At 41.3% G+C, this 14,587-nt stretch overlaps 1 protein-coding gene across 5 annotated transcripts in view; it reads right to left on the bottom strand.

Moving 5' to 3' along the window:
* ADAMTSL1 (ADAMTS like 1) overlaps nt 1-14,587 on the bottom strand; it is a 398,738-nt gene that overhangs the window by 40,570 nt on the left and 343,581 nt on the right. For all 5 annotated transcript variants that reach the window (XM_032676082.1, XM_032676083.1, XM_032676086.1 and 2 more), the window contains 4 exons: nt 10,665-10,844; nt 9,009-9,162; nt 6,640-7,780; nt 973-1,100 (listed from right to left, as the gene is read on the bottom strand). In XM_032676082.1, the coding sequence (XP_032531973.1) occupies nt 973-1,100; nt 6,640-7,780; nt 9,009-9,162; nt 10,665-10,844 (1,603 nt within the window). The remainder of the gene's footprint in view (nt 1-972; nt 1,101-6,639; nt 7,781-9,008; nt 9,163-10,664; nt 10,845-14,587) is intronic.

Here is a 14,587-nt window from a genome sequence, read left to right as displayed (position 1 = left end):
ACATTGGCAGCTGATGGTTTTCTGCTTGTGCACTGGAGGCTTCCAAATGTTTCCACATGCTGAAGCAGTGAAATGGAAAGGTCTGAAAATCAATAAGCTTTCTAGCATTCCTAATGTGTTTCCTTTAGCCTTGGTGACAAATAGGATCCTCCTTCTGTAAGACCTCTCTGCCCTGTCACAGTCATTAGCTGTTTGTTCTGTTCCTTTATCTTACTTGACAGCTCTTAATTCATGTTTGCTTCTCCACCCTTCTGCTAGTCCTGACATGGTTGAGAGCCTGCTGATATTGCCTGTCAATGGACCCCAAAGAAGCTGGATTCATGCACTACCACCCATTCCCCTTGGCTTTTATATGGATAAGTTTTCCTTAGAACTGGATTCTAAACTAACACAGGATATTTAGGCTACTTTAGAACACAACTGTTACTAGAAAAATGGAAATATGGAAATTAATTTTTTTGCGAACTTCTATTTGCTAGCAACTGAAATGGTGTCAGCCATGCTTGTGCCCGTATATGATAGAGGGCTTGATCCCGCAAGGAACTAGCTCTTCAGCTCTAGTAGTTTTCCAGACTGCTGAATATACATCTGAGTAAGTCCTTCAATCAGACTGTTAGACTTGAAGAGATCAGTGGTAGCTTTAAAATGAAGCATATGAATTGGGAGGCTAGGACTGCATTGCCCATATAGGCTGCAAATAACCAGGATAAGCACTGTCTTAAGAGCACATGTCATGTGAGAAAAAGCATTGATTTCTTACAGAAATACATAAGCCTCACAAACTATCTATGAATGCTGGACTACGCCTCGGGGTTTTCCAGAGTTCACACCCTCTGTTTTCCCCAGCGTACCTCTGCTGACTCACGTTACACACTCAGCTTCATCAGCCATCTGTTGCACAACGAACAACTTCTGTCCAGAACCACACAAATAACATGGACCATCCTGCAATCATAAAGGTTGAACTATTACCTGCTAGAGTAACAGCAATGGAGACAGAGTCAGATCCCAAGGCATTGGATGCATTGCAAGCATAGAAACCCACATCAGCTTCCACAGGTGCTAGAATCTGCAAGGAGTCATCAGGCTGAAGGAGTATCCTGCAATAAAACAGAATGAAAGATGCAACAGTCTCTTAGTTCATGTGAACACGAACACATTTACTGTGAATTTTTCAGTTGTAGGTAATTTTTTATAGTTTAGGCCTTTAAGTTATATTTAAAAAAAATCTATTAAGAAATTTAAAGTCTTACATTGAGACTGTAAGCTGTAATTGCTTAAACTAAATTCAGTCTCATTCTCGGTTCTTGTACAGCAGATATGCGTATTAGAGAAAGATTGCCAAGCAATTACGACATCTGCCCAGTGTGTGTAAAACTTCCTCCTCTGCTGTGCCACTTCTGTACAATGTTGAATGAGTTCCCTAGTCTTGCTGTCTTCTAGTTCTGCAACAGAGGAGTAGTAATATTAAAGAAAAACCAAATTATTGCAAGGGAAGAGTCAGGAAACCTGCTGAAGCTATGTAGAAACAAGTGAAGGGAACTACAGGCTCAGTGTTAAAGCCTGAAATATGTTCCAAATTCTTTTATTGATGCGCAGTTCGTACAAAATCAGCAGTCTTTCTGCTTCTCTAATAAGTGAAGATGAAGACAAATACTCAGCTCCTCCTTGGGCTGAACCAACTGTTTCTTCTGCTGGTAAGAGGAGCCTACTATAATCTCAGTGTACTGACTATGCGTAAATGGGATGAACATGGCCTTAGTGCTCTTATGAACTGCTTCTTTTCACAGTCTGGTTTTGCAGTGGTATAACTCATCAGGTCCTGTTTCAGCAAGAATTCAGTCCTCTTGTCAATGCTTACATACCCTTATTTTCAGCACAGTGAATTTCATGATTACTGTTCCTCTCTTAACTTCTTTTTTTTTTAGCTGAAACTGTTGATAAAATCTAATTATACTGTTCTCATCAGCACTTTCAGCAGCTGTTACGTGTAAATTCTTAGTTGAGGCTGTGATTGATAATGGCAAGAGTGAAAGTGGGGGTGGGAAATGCATGTAAAACACTTGCAATAAAAGTCTGCTCACAGATCCTGGAACTGATGAGTTTTTTTACACTCCCATCCCCACAACGAAAACTGTTTTCTTATGCACCAAAAAGCAGCAGATACCTGATTTTGCAAAACGCTGGGGGTGGTAGATCTCTAAAACAAAACAGATCAGGGCCACCCATCAAAATCTATTACAGGAAAAATATCCAGAGTTAAAATGATTTTTTTTTTCACCCTTTCATGAGTAATAAAAAAAAAAGAATTATAAATAAAAGAGCTGCCCATTGTTAACCAAGTTTTGTAAATGCCTAGAAAAATGCATATTTACAAAATAAACATTAATACTTTTAAAATTGCATTTATGCTTGCACAACCAAAAAAACACCATTGGTTGAAATAATTCCCTTCCCACTTCCATTGCCAAGGATCTTTTTCTTAACCTCTTAGCCATAAACAGGGTTGATTTCTAGTTAGCCACTTCTAACAGTGACAAAAGCTAACAATTTTTTTACTTAAAAAACTAGTGTTAGCATGCATCAGCATCTCACATGTAAATTTTTTAGTTTAACACTGACTGGTTCAATCAGTACATGAAATCCATTAGAGTTGCAGAAGTTGTCCCAAATTATACAAGTCTGTAACATTTAAAAGTCGGGTATATTCTGCCTGCATGTGTGCAAATACAGTATTTAGGCCGATCTTCTAGTCCTACATCAAACTAATGCCTACAAGCCCCCTAAAAACATTTTAATAAATGTTTCTGTCATCTTCAAGTTGAGGAAAGAGCTTGCCTAACATTACATCTTGTAAAACACAACGTTGCATAATTGTTTGTTGTTATCGCCTCTGCTGATGTCAATCTCTCTTTGTCAGCTTAAGTCACCTCAAGATCCAGCACAAATATTTTTAGAAATAGGAATATGCCAGTCAGATACTTGCCTTTTTTAAAAAAAATAAATTCCAACACAGCTCCATCTTCCTATCTTTTAAACCCAAGTTTTAATGTACTTCTCCAGAAGCAAACTAATATCCTCTTCTTTTCAATACCTCTTTCTTTATTTGTGTGTCACAATTTGACATAGCTACTTTTCTTGGAAGCAGATCTTTTGTTATCCCTCTTTATATAGAATTATTTTGGCTGATTTCCCTATTTGCTCATAGATTGCTATTTTTGTTACGTATTGAGTTGCTTGTCAGTGGTGAAAAAAATATCAGCTGTAGCAATTCTTTCTGTCACCAGCATGTCTTCAGAATCTCATTTATGGACTTAAAATAATACAGCTTAATGTTTAATCAGTTTCATCTCAATTGCTCCACACTGCATTGTCTCCAAGACAAAAATGTATTTTACAGGAAATGTATCAGTGACTAATTCAGATAGCAACTCACAAACACCTAACTCTGTATCACCTACTATTTACATTCTGCTTCATGTCCACAGCATACTTGGAAGGCTTACTAAACCATGCATAAATTCCGCAAAGATTTTTCACTTTTAAAACTGATTCCTAAGGAAGTAAATCTGAATATTCTTCAAAGTACAATGTTTTCCATCATATACAGAGTCCATAGACTCTTGGTACATATACTATGAGGCTCTGAAATGGCACTCAGAACCCACGCTAGTGTGAACTTGACATTTTAACCCTAGGAGAGCGTACGGACACGCATGTTAAATACGCACTCGGGCTGAATATGCAGACACGAGTCAGGAATCTTTTACTGAAACTGAAGATATTTTCAAGTGCTGCAGCTTTCTGTATCATATGTTTTCATTTCACTGAGTAACTGAAAAATGACATTTTTTGGGGGCCTGTGATAAATTTTTTTTTGATGGTACCGAGACCAAACCTAAAGAAATTAATTTTTACAAGTGTAGTTACACAGTAGGAGTCGTACTTTTAAATGGGTGAAGCAGCTGATGGAATGGGGCAGTGGGAACAGAGCCATACCTTGATTATCATTACTGGACATCGCTGATCTAGACAAAATCCACGACCACAATACAATAAAATGTGTGCCTTTATCTCAGTGTTTTGTACGTACAATATAGATACCTATCACTCAACCTAAAACAACCAGCCTACACTCTAAAAAATCACAACACAAACCAAGTACTTTTGGAACTTCAGTGTATTTAGTAGGGCATGATCTGAGAAACTTCAGCACTACTCTCTGGCCTTCCTCAACAAAAGTGTCTCTCTTTGATACTGGTATGGGAAAGCCCACATACATTAGCTTTCTTATCCCCATTAAGATAGAGGTGGGCTGGAAAATTGGTTACTCTTCTCCATTCAGTGGCTGACAACGTACGAAGAAGACAAACTGCAGAGCTGAAAGACAGCTGAGGCACCAAACACCACTGCAGGCACATGGCCTTGCAGTTTACAGCAGCACACTGTGAGACTGCTTAAACTGTAGCTTTCATTGACACAGCTAACTGGCTGACAGCAAGAGCAATCTCAGCCGAAATGAGAATACTGCTGTTAAAATACCCAGCAAAAAATCCACAGCCCAACTTTTTTATGCACCATGATTTCTAAACTTCTGTTACCTCCAAACTTACAGGTGCTGAGTACATCTAAAACTCAGAGCACGGTCTTTCGTCCCCACTCACCAACCTGAGGAACCATAAATGATGAGTACAGAAGGAAGTTCATAAAGTGGAAACTGCCTCAACATTTAAAGAAGAGTTGTCAATGAGTAATGCTACTAACTGGCAAAGAAATTATATTTTTCTGAGTCTTTCTGATAGAAATTTTGAGCACACACAAAATGGCCTGACAATTCAGAAACAGAACACAGCATTTAATGCTCTTTCAGCCAAACTGAATGGAAAAAAAATGGTTGAAAAGGAATTGTAAAACTACATATAAAAAAATTTGAACTAAAACTTGAGAAATAATAAGACTGTTTTATTTCAGCTAAATGAATCTACCTCTTGCAACACGATCACTGCTTATATGGAATGAAATAAACTTGCCATTTTCTCTTCAGTGTAGTGTCCAGCATAAAGCACATGTGGACTTTATGTAACCTGCCTTCCCTTTCATGCATAGCACAGAAGTCACAGTCATTTCAAGTAGAGAAAACAAAAATCCCTTAATGTCACAATTCCAATGGGATATAACTACTGGCAGTGAAAATTGAAGCTTTTTTTTCAGGGTGGCATAAAGACATTTTCACAGGAATATGACCACGTGAAGGGATTCTATGGGTCCAAGTCTTGATTATGAGTGCATATGATTTCCACCAGAGATATATTCTTGTTCTTAGTGACCTCTCCCCCTTTCAAAAGTTACCGCTTTTTGGTGTGCAAAATCTAATATACTTACTAGCCTTCAGACGGAGAGGCAAGAATCAGGAAATTCAGATCATTAGAGAAAACAATTATTTTTGGAGTAATTCATTTGTCATAGTAAAAAAGTGACTACATGCAGATGTCTTAGCTGAGGTCAGTATCTTGTGCAGAAAGAGTGGCTACAAGATCCCTGGACAGCTTTGTTGTATTATGTTGGTCAATATTACTGTCTGTTACACTCTCTGCCTGTTCTTACATATCAGTTTCTCACAGAACAGAACCAAAATATAAAATTCCAAGCATACACATAAGAAAAATTTGTTATCAACACAGTTAGGCATATAACAAGCACTGAAAACAATGCCTTTTTGTGTGCTCTTCCACACAAATGAATAATGTGGAGTGATAGGAAAGCAAAGGGTAAAAAGGGTAAAAAGCAAAGGCTAAAAAAAAAACCCAACAGTATACTTTCTGTGGTACACAGATAAAAGTGTTCTGTTATTCAAGTTCTCTGGCTACACCTGGGGCCAGAACTCTGGAGTTTAAACAGATGAGGATTCACCTGTGCACATCAGAAGACTAATGCTAAAAGATCAGTGTGTTGAGATGACAGCAGAGCTGCAAACAGCCATGAATAATGGTTCCACAGTTTGCACACTCCATCAGAACATACCAGTGGTGATAGTAATTCCCCTTGAGGTTTATCCTGGGGCAGTTTTATGCAAGGATGTATGTTTGGAAGCCAGAGGCCTTACTTCCTCTGTCTTCTGCTACCACAACCATGGCAGACAGACCCTGTTGGAGCACTGTGAGAAATGAAATTTGTAACTCCAACACAGGATACTAGCAAAAAGCAACAACTAATTTTTGTATCTTTCATATTCAACAAATATCTTTCATATTGGTATTACATATTAATACCAATCTTCATAGCAAAAATCTCTACCTTTAGATGGGAAAATAAAACAAGGCTCCCAGTCTCCAGACATGGAAGGCTCTGTTCACTGCATGAGGCACTTACCTGTTTTAGTACTTTACAATTCCTTCTCTTTGTTTACTCAGTCAGAAGTTCCTGTTTGTCACACCAGTCTGACCCAGTAGCCACACCTTCCTGAAGAGTTACAGTGCCCTGTTTACTACTTCGCGTGCATTTGCCCTTCTTTCTGCTATGAAGTCAGACTACAGCAAAATTTGGTTTTGTCCATGGGACTGTCAGGCAGTAAAACATGGAAACCAAACAGTCAAAATATCAATTATTTTCTTAAAAATTAAATAATGGGTTTTGTTTTACCTATCATTGTATTTCACCTCCTCTCCGTTCTTAGCCCAGCTGATGGTGGGCTTTGGATTTCCCACTGCTTCACAGTGAAGCAGCACGCTGAGTGTGCCACTTGCTAGAACCACCGTCTGTCCCAGGTGGGTAACAACCTCTGAAGCAGAAAGCTGTTGTGCTGCTGAAATCTTCCGGAGAATGGCAGGCTTTTGATGAGGTCTGTGCAAGCTATTAGCCAGGTCTACAGAAGTGGGAAGAAACATTTCAGCAGATGATGTCCTCAGGGAACTGGTTAATCCAGAAACTTGTCTGTGGAAAGGGTACTCCACTGAGACTGAATCAACTTTTCGCCTTGATGCTTTGAGGACAAATTCCTGGTGCTCCAAGTGGCTCTTGAAAACCTCATGAGCCAGCTGCACAATAAGCTGCTCAGTGTACATATCTTTAAGCTCCTCTGGCTGTTGAGACAAATTCCTTATGATATCATCCAAGTGTTTCTGCTCTGTAATCATAGTAAATGGCAGGCTATGGTCCCGGCTCTGGTCCTCTTCTGAGGATGCATTTCTCTCCATGGACTCCTGGGCTTCCCAGGACTCCAGATTTTCCCCTGGCCAGCCCCTGTGCTGTAGCAGCCTTGAGACAATATTGTCATACCATCTGCTGGTGTTAGCAAGGTGCCCTCGCTTTTCAGCATTGCTACTATTGAAGAAAATCCCATTGAGATGTTTCTCCTCTGTTCTCAAGGCTTCATTTAAACTGGCCTTTCTCATGGCCTCTTCCTCCCTAATACCAGTTGGCTGCCCAGCAATTATCTTCTTGTTGCTTCCAATTAGTTTAATTATGAAATTCTCCCGGGCTGGCCCTGCTGTGCAGGTGTATGTCCCAGAGTCTGAAGGCTTCAAGTGATGGATTTTCATGTACCCATAGGGTGCAATGGTGATGTGAGCTGAGCTGATGAGCCTCTTGTCATCCTTCTCCCAAGTGATCATTGATTTTCTGAACCTCCTTACAGGGCATCGGAGAACAACAGAAGTTTTGGGCAGCAGGTAGGCATACCCACCCACAATAAAGTGTAGTTTCTTCTGCTTCCTTGTCTGGATATAAACTTTCTTTACAGCCATAATATGGGGGCTTTGATTATGAGCTGGCCTGTTGTGCCCTGAAATATCATTAATATTATTAGTATGTGATACCATTAAACAAAACAAGCAGTTTACATTGCTGCTGGCAGCATTTGACCCATTAAACAGTAATGGGAAAAACTGGCCACCTGCTGCTGGACATTAGATTAGAACAATCAAAATAAGAAGAATAACATGGCACACTTTAGGAACACAAAAGTAGCCCTGCCCAGAGTATATACAGAAATCAAAGAGCCAGGGACAAAAGCTTTATGGGAGAGAGAAAACTTGAGTGGAAATGTAGTTCTTGTCGTTAAAGTACTTAAATGAAGGCTGTTGCTTAAAAACTGCACTGAATAGACAAGTGTTTACCATCCAAACCTTCAAAGGCAACATGATCTTACAGCTCACAATGGTAAGGAAGATTCAAAGTCTTGCTGCCTCAAGGAGTAATGGTGAACAGAACAAAACTCTCTGGACCAGGCTTAAAAACATGGTAAATGTTTTTAAAGTGCACTAGTTCAGTGTGTCCTTCCAGGTTCCAGATCTCTACATAAGAGATCTTTATTGTGAAGCACTAAATAAATCTGCATAGGTATATTTTTAGTAAATACCACACAACATTTGGTCCAAGCATTGGCTCTAAATGTTTGATCTTCTTTCCTCCCTACATACGTAACATTTAGCAGTTTCAGAGTCAAGATGAAACTAAACTAACTTTCACATATCCAGATGGCTTACTGCAAACTAGGGAAGAGCATACGGGGGAACTACTGGTCTTGTGAAGGGCAACAACAAATTCACAAAATACCAACATAAAATACATCTAACTTGTGTTGCATGGTTTGTTAGAAACCCCAGGTCATAGAGGGTTCTTGGTGACATAATGAAATAATATGTTTTTAAATGATCTACAGCAAAATCCCTCACCAAAATTCCAGCTGTTCTAGCAGAGTTTATTTGCACCTGCCCTCAGAATGCTGTGCTTTATCTCTGAGGCTCTACAGTCCAGCTGTGAGATTTAGATCTAGATTTGGGTCAGAATTTTGAGTCAGTTCTGCCAGAAACTGGTAGTTCCTTTCCAGCACATTTACTCACATCCAGCTCTAATAGTAGAATTTGTAGCTCTCTTCCACTGGTTTGCCTTGCTCATAGACAGAAAAACCCACTCTGGAAGACTAACACTAGTGCAAAAGAAGGTTATAGAGGTAATAGCATGGATTTCTTAGTGAAGGACTGACACTGCCAACCATCTTTTCCACTTACTTGCACAGGGGCCTAGTGTACAGGGCCTGATCAAGGATGACAACGGCAAAGGCAGGCAGAGTGAGGAATTGATGATAACAAATCCCCCAGATTTCAGTGTCTTTCTGCAAATGGCATTTCGACTCTGTGTGCCTTCTCCGCAGCTCACTGAACACTAGGAACAGGATGAGAAACATTAGGAAAAAGGAAAAGAGTGCTCCTTGTCATACATAGCCCCCTCATCTCCCATATCCACATTGCATACTCCTCATACCATAGTACAGAACAGCTACAGTTTTCAAAATGCTGCAGTAGAATAAAGCAGAACAGCATTTGACCATGCAGCTAAAAACAGTGCAGACACAGTAGGGAGATGAAATGTCAGCTATTTTCTGTCCTGTAAGGCCTTGATTCTTCACATGCTTCCTTTAGCAATTTTTTCTGTCAGATGATGTCCCTTGTTTTAATGGTACTATGCTACAGATCAAAGCTAGTCTTTGCACTTTGTTTCTATCTGTCTCTGTCTGCTGGCTGGAAAAACATCTTTTTGTACCCAAGTGCAGACTCACTGAGTTGCAGTTCACAGTTGCATTCTCATCTGCTAAAATCTGGCCTAAGATTAATCTTTGAGCTTTGCTGTTGCAAATCTGTTAGAAATAATAAAGAGATGAGCATTTCAGTAACCAATTAATTATCTTGGCCCAGTAGTTACAATATATGGCTTACATAGAGAAGTATAAACCCTCTAATACCAGACCATGGTACTTGATGCACAGGTGGGCATTGTTCAATGGACTTCATCATGGCTATTATATTTCATATTTATGTATACAGCATCAAAGAAAGTGAAAATGCAGCAGTGCCTTTGCACTGAGACCCAGGCAGCAGCCTGTAAAACGGGTTGGAAAATGGGTAGACCCCTGTAATTACCATCTTCACTGTCAGAATGGCTATACGTCTCCTAGCAGAAGACTTTAGGAAAACATTCAGTAATTTGAGTAAAAGGTCAAGAGAGATCACCATAAGAAGAGAGCAGGTGGGACACCTCTATGAGGTGTCTGGCATTTCTCTTACAGTTAGGACAATTTCCACTCTCTTCCATGAAAGAGAACTAGAAGAGTGGTGGCAGAGACTGTAAGATGTGGAATGATTTTCGTGCTTGCTGGCATTATGAAGTCAAATTATATTTTTAGTTATACTGTCATAAATATAATAATGTCATATAATACTGTCATAAATATTCTTAAACCATACAGGGCCTGAAAGGGGCCTGGGGAAGTGCAAGAGACTTCAGCAAAGTGAGTTTGTTTTGCCATTCTTAAACTGAAGGCTTTGGGAACAAAAAGCATTTAGCCTGGGATAATAAACTGATGCCTTGGATGAACATAAGCATAGGCATGGACAGAGACAGGGATTTATTGTGTTGAGCGTGGCTTTTTTTCACACCAGAAGGGACGTCTTAATAGTGTGGTTGGATAGCCAAAGCACGTCTGTGGAGGCAATCACCACAGAGGATCATGGAGCTAGTGATTACAACCCCAACAAGGACAGATTACAGGACAAAAATGGGCATAACATGCTTTGTGCCATCTGACCTCATTTGGCTCCTCTATCCCAAATTACTTAGGAACTTCATCTCCAAGAACTGTACAATACTCACGCATATGAATAGCATACCTGTGTCCAGTCAGAGAGCAGCCACTCATTGGGACAATCCTCATTTTTGCAGGCTTGTTGGGTAACTGTCCTTGGCATGGAGCAGAAGTTTTCTGGCAGCATTAATAAGCTCCCATCTGCCAGGCGCTGCTTACAAAGTGTATCTCGCTTCTGGACACCACCGCCGCATGTCTGTGAACACTGTGAGAAAAGAATGAGCCACTTTACATCACACTTGCAGCATGGCAACTTGTAGCAAAAATTACTTTTGAATTTGGGTAGAAATCAACGCTTGGTTTTGGCCAAATAGAAAACATAAAAAAAAAAATCCGAGAGCCATCAAAGTAAAATGTTAAAAATATTTTTTAATATTGCTTTTAAAAATGTCAAAAATATTTTGGAAAGTGGAAGCAGCTTATTTTGCTAATATTTAGAAAAACTGCTTTAGTATTTCTGAGATGTTCTGTTTTGTACAAAAGACATTCAGACAATGGGTCAGCATTGCAGTATGGAGGTGGAAAATTTGTCCTTTCCTGTAACCACCAACTGGAAAATGAGACATTTGCATGTGATGTGAGGATCTACACGCTAATATCTCCATCTGAGCTCTGACTGTAATACTAAGAGTGTCAGAGAGTGGAAGAGTCTTGCCCAGAAGTAGATGAATAAGCTGGGACAATTAACATCCAGAGAATACACCTCTTCTCTCTCTTTAATGTAAATATACCTCTCTGTGTTCTACTCAAGCAGGGCAGGAAATTTTTAATAAGTAAATTTAGTAGCTTTCCTGATTGTTTTTTGCAAAGTTTGTCGCTCAGTCCTTTTTCCTGAGGATCTCTTTCCTGAGGCTGCTAACAGGCTCCCAGTTCTGCTCAGTCTAGCCAGCTCAACTTTTTTTCTCCCTTCTCCTAGAAAAAGAAAGGGGGAGCTTGCACTACTGCACTACACTAACATGACCAGGAGTTGCTTATAGCTTGCAACATAGCAATTATGCATGACAAGCAGACAACCACATGAAGAAGTATTAAAACTTAAGCAGTTTAAAAGGAGTGTTTTAGAAAATCTTGCAGTCAGAAAGACACTTCTCTCTTATATAGAGAGCTGCATGAACTTTAGTCTAGCCTGAATACCCAGGGACAGCCATTAGAGGCAGAAAGCCTGAATCTTACTAGTGTAAGTCTTTTAGCTTCCTCACTTATGGTGTTGACATACCATAGAGCTCAATGCCCTGTAGCTGCAGGAGTCACTAAATCAGCTGTGTCAGAGCTCTCCTGCCAGCCAGACCTGCTGAGGTAGATGCAGCCCTCCAGGTCACAGGTGCCAGGAGTGCCTGATGCCTCTTTATGAGGCTGGGGCAGACAAACAGTTATTTTGCAGAAGGTGTGCTGTGGTTGAAGAGCTGTGTCACCAGGTGAAGGAGCTACAGGAGGAAGTGAACAGGCTTTGTAGTATTGGAGCAAATGAGCAAGAGAGAGACTGATTACATTCAGAGATGCTACAGCCTCAAGACTCTGGGGAGTCTTGAACCTCATTTGTAGTGGAGAAGCAGATGGACTTAGAACCCTACAGGGTAATTAGTCAAAGGAATGTTAGTCATGGGTCTGTTAAAGGTGAAGGCTGGAAGCTGGTCACTGCATGTATCAGGAGGAAGGTTCCTCCTCCTTCCCAAAATTTGAAAGGTAGGATGTGTGCCTTCTAGAACAGGTATGATGTTCTGGCACAAGAAGGCCAGACAACTGATGAGATGGGCAAAGGTCCTTCTGGGATAGAGAGGCCTCCTAAAGCAACATCACCTGCACCCCACATCACAACCTCCTCTGTTAAGAGGAAAAGAAGGGTAGTTGTAATAGCAGACTCCCTACTAAGGGGAACAGAGGGCCTGATATGCAGACCAGACCCAACTCACAGGGAAGCCTGCTGTCTCCAAGAGGCTCAGGCAAGGGACATTACTGGAAAACTCTCCAGTCCAGTAAGGCCCTCTGACTACTGTCAGCTATTGGTTGTTCAAACTCGCAGTGATGAAATAACAAAGAGAAGCCTGAGCACAGGGCCCTGGGAAAATTGGTAGAGGGATCAGGAGCACTGGCAGTGATTTCCTAGATCCTTCCAATAACAAGGAATAATATTGATAGGAATAGACAGATCCATCAGGTCAACGAGTACCTCTGAGGTTGATGAGATTCGAAAAATTTTGGATTTGTTGCCCACGGGATGATCTACTCAACACCTGGTCTACTGACACTTGACAGGATGGCTCATCAGAGATGAGCGATGGGATGCTGTCCCAAAACTTCAGAAAACCAGCATTTAGGGAATCCCTCAATCTGCCTCACAAGGTGTTGGCTACACTGTACCACACCTGAAATGTTTCTACACTAATACAGGCAGAAAAAGGAACAAACAAGAGGAGCTAGAAGCTTTGGCCCAGTCGCAGAGATTTGACATCATTGGCATAAGTGGAACCTGGTGGGATGAGACCTGTGACTAGAGTGCCCTTCTGGATGATTACAGACTCTTCAGGAGGGATAGGTAGGGCAGAAGAGGTGGAGGGGTGGCACTGTATGTAATAGAAGGGTTAGAATGTATGGGAGCTCACAGTTGGGAATGGCACAGTTGAGAGCCTCTGGGTAAGAATCAAGGGGTGTGGTGGGAAAAAAAAAATGGTAACCCCCGAAGGGGTGGTGTTTCTTGGTGTTGACCCAATCAGCGCCCCTGCAAAATTAAAACATATCACACCAGAAGGGAAAAGAAGGATAATGACATAGTTGGAGGAGAAGTGGCCATGTTTTAGGCCATGAGGGGAGAAGAGCCAGGAGCCCCGCTGGTGGCTAGGCCCCCCAGCCCCCGGCTGGGGCTGCAGGGACTTGGAACAGTGTTAAACTGGGCCAAGTACTGTAGCTAAGAGCTGAGGGAAGTTTCCTGGCTGTGAATGGGCAGCCAGAGATACTGAAAGTGGCGGTGGAGCAGCAGTGAATGGAGAACTGTGGCTGAGAGCCAAAAAGATAACAAGCAGCAAAGATGGCATGCAGCTAAGCTGAGAGACACTTAGATATCTGATGGAGAGAGAGAGAGAGAGGACTAAGCTCAACAGAGGGTAAGACTGAATTAAATCTCCCCAAAACCCCTTTGAGACCCCTCCTGAGAGGAGGGGGTGGACTTCTATCTGATGAGAGTCCTAAAATGCAGCATGCAGCAGCGAGAGAGAAGAGCCGAGAGCATGGAGATGTCCTGAGAGCTGGACCAGGATGGAATGCGGAGGAGGTGGCCTTGCCCCTCCGCTGCTGCCACACTGGCAGTTGAGACACAGCAGAGGAGCTCTGGTAGGACGCTTGGGGCAAAGACTGAACTGAAAGCTGCCCTAAACGTTCTGACTCAGGAGGAGTTTGAATCCCTTGAGGAAGGGACTTTCATGGGATGTCTTACACCCCATGACATGATTGAGTTTTGTCCCTGCTTTTGCAAGCCCACGGGAGAGAGACCTTTACTTGGATCCGAAGGGCTGAGAGGGGTGAGAGGAGACCCCTTGTATTGTAATGGAGGGAGAAATCTTCCAGCTATGACAATCCAGCTACGACTGGATTGAAGAGGAGAGACACTGCTGTCCTGAAAGTGGAAAGGATCCTTCCTTCTTCCCTTCTGGACTTTTATTAGAGGGAAAAGAGATTTGATCTAATGTAAATATTGCTTTACCATAGGAGAGATAGTTAGGATTATGTATATAATGTATTATAATATTTATTTGTGTAATAATTGTAATATAATTCCCTTCCCTCCATATTGAGTCTTGTGTTGTGTCTGGAAAACCCCTCTCACAATGGGGTGAGTTTTGGGAGGGGGGCTTGGACTTGGAAATTGGATTTTTGGGGGTCTCAAACCACCACAAGGGGTAAACAAATAATGTGGATATCATCATGGAAGTCTGCTGTATACCTAGCCAGGACAGC

This window comes from Chiroxiphia lanceolata, chromosome Z, assembly GCF_009829145.1.
Source record: "Chiroxiphia lanceolata isolate bChiLan1 chromosome Z, bChiLan1.pri, whole genome shotgun sequence".
Taxonomy (NCBI): domain Eukaryota; kingdom Metazoa; phylum Chordata; class Aves; order Passeriformes; family Pipridae; genus Chiroxiphia; species Chiroxiphia lanceolata.
The sequence above is the reverse complement of the archived record's forward strand: the minus strand, read 5'-3'. Positions and strand labels throughout refer to the sequence as shown.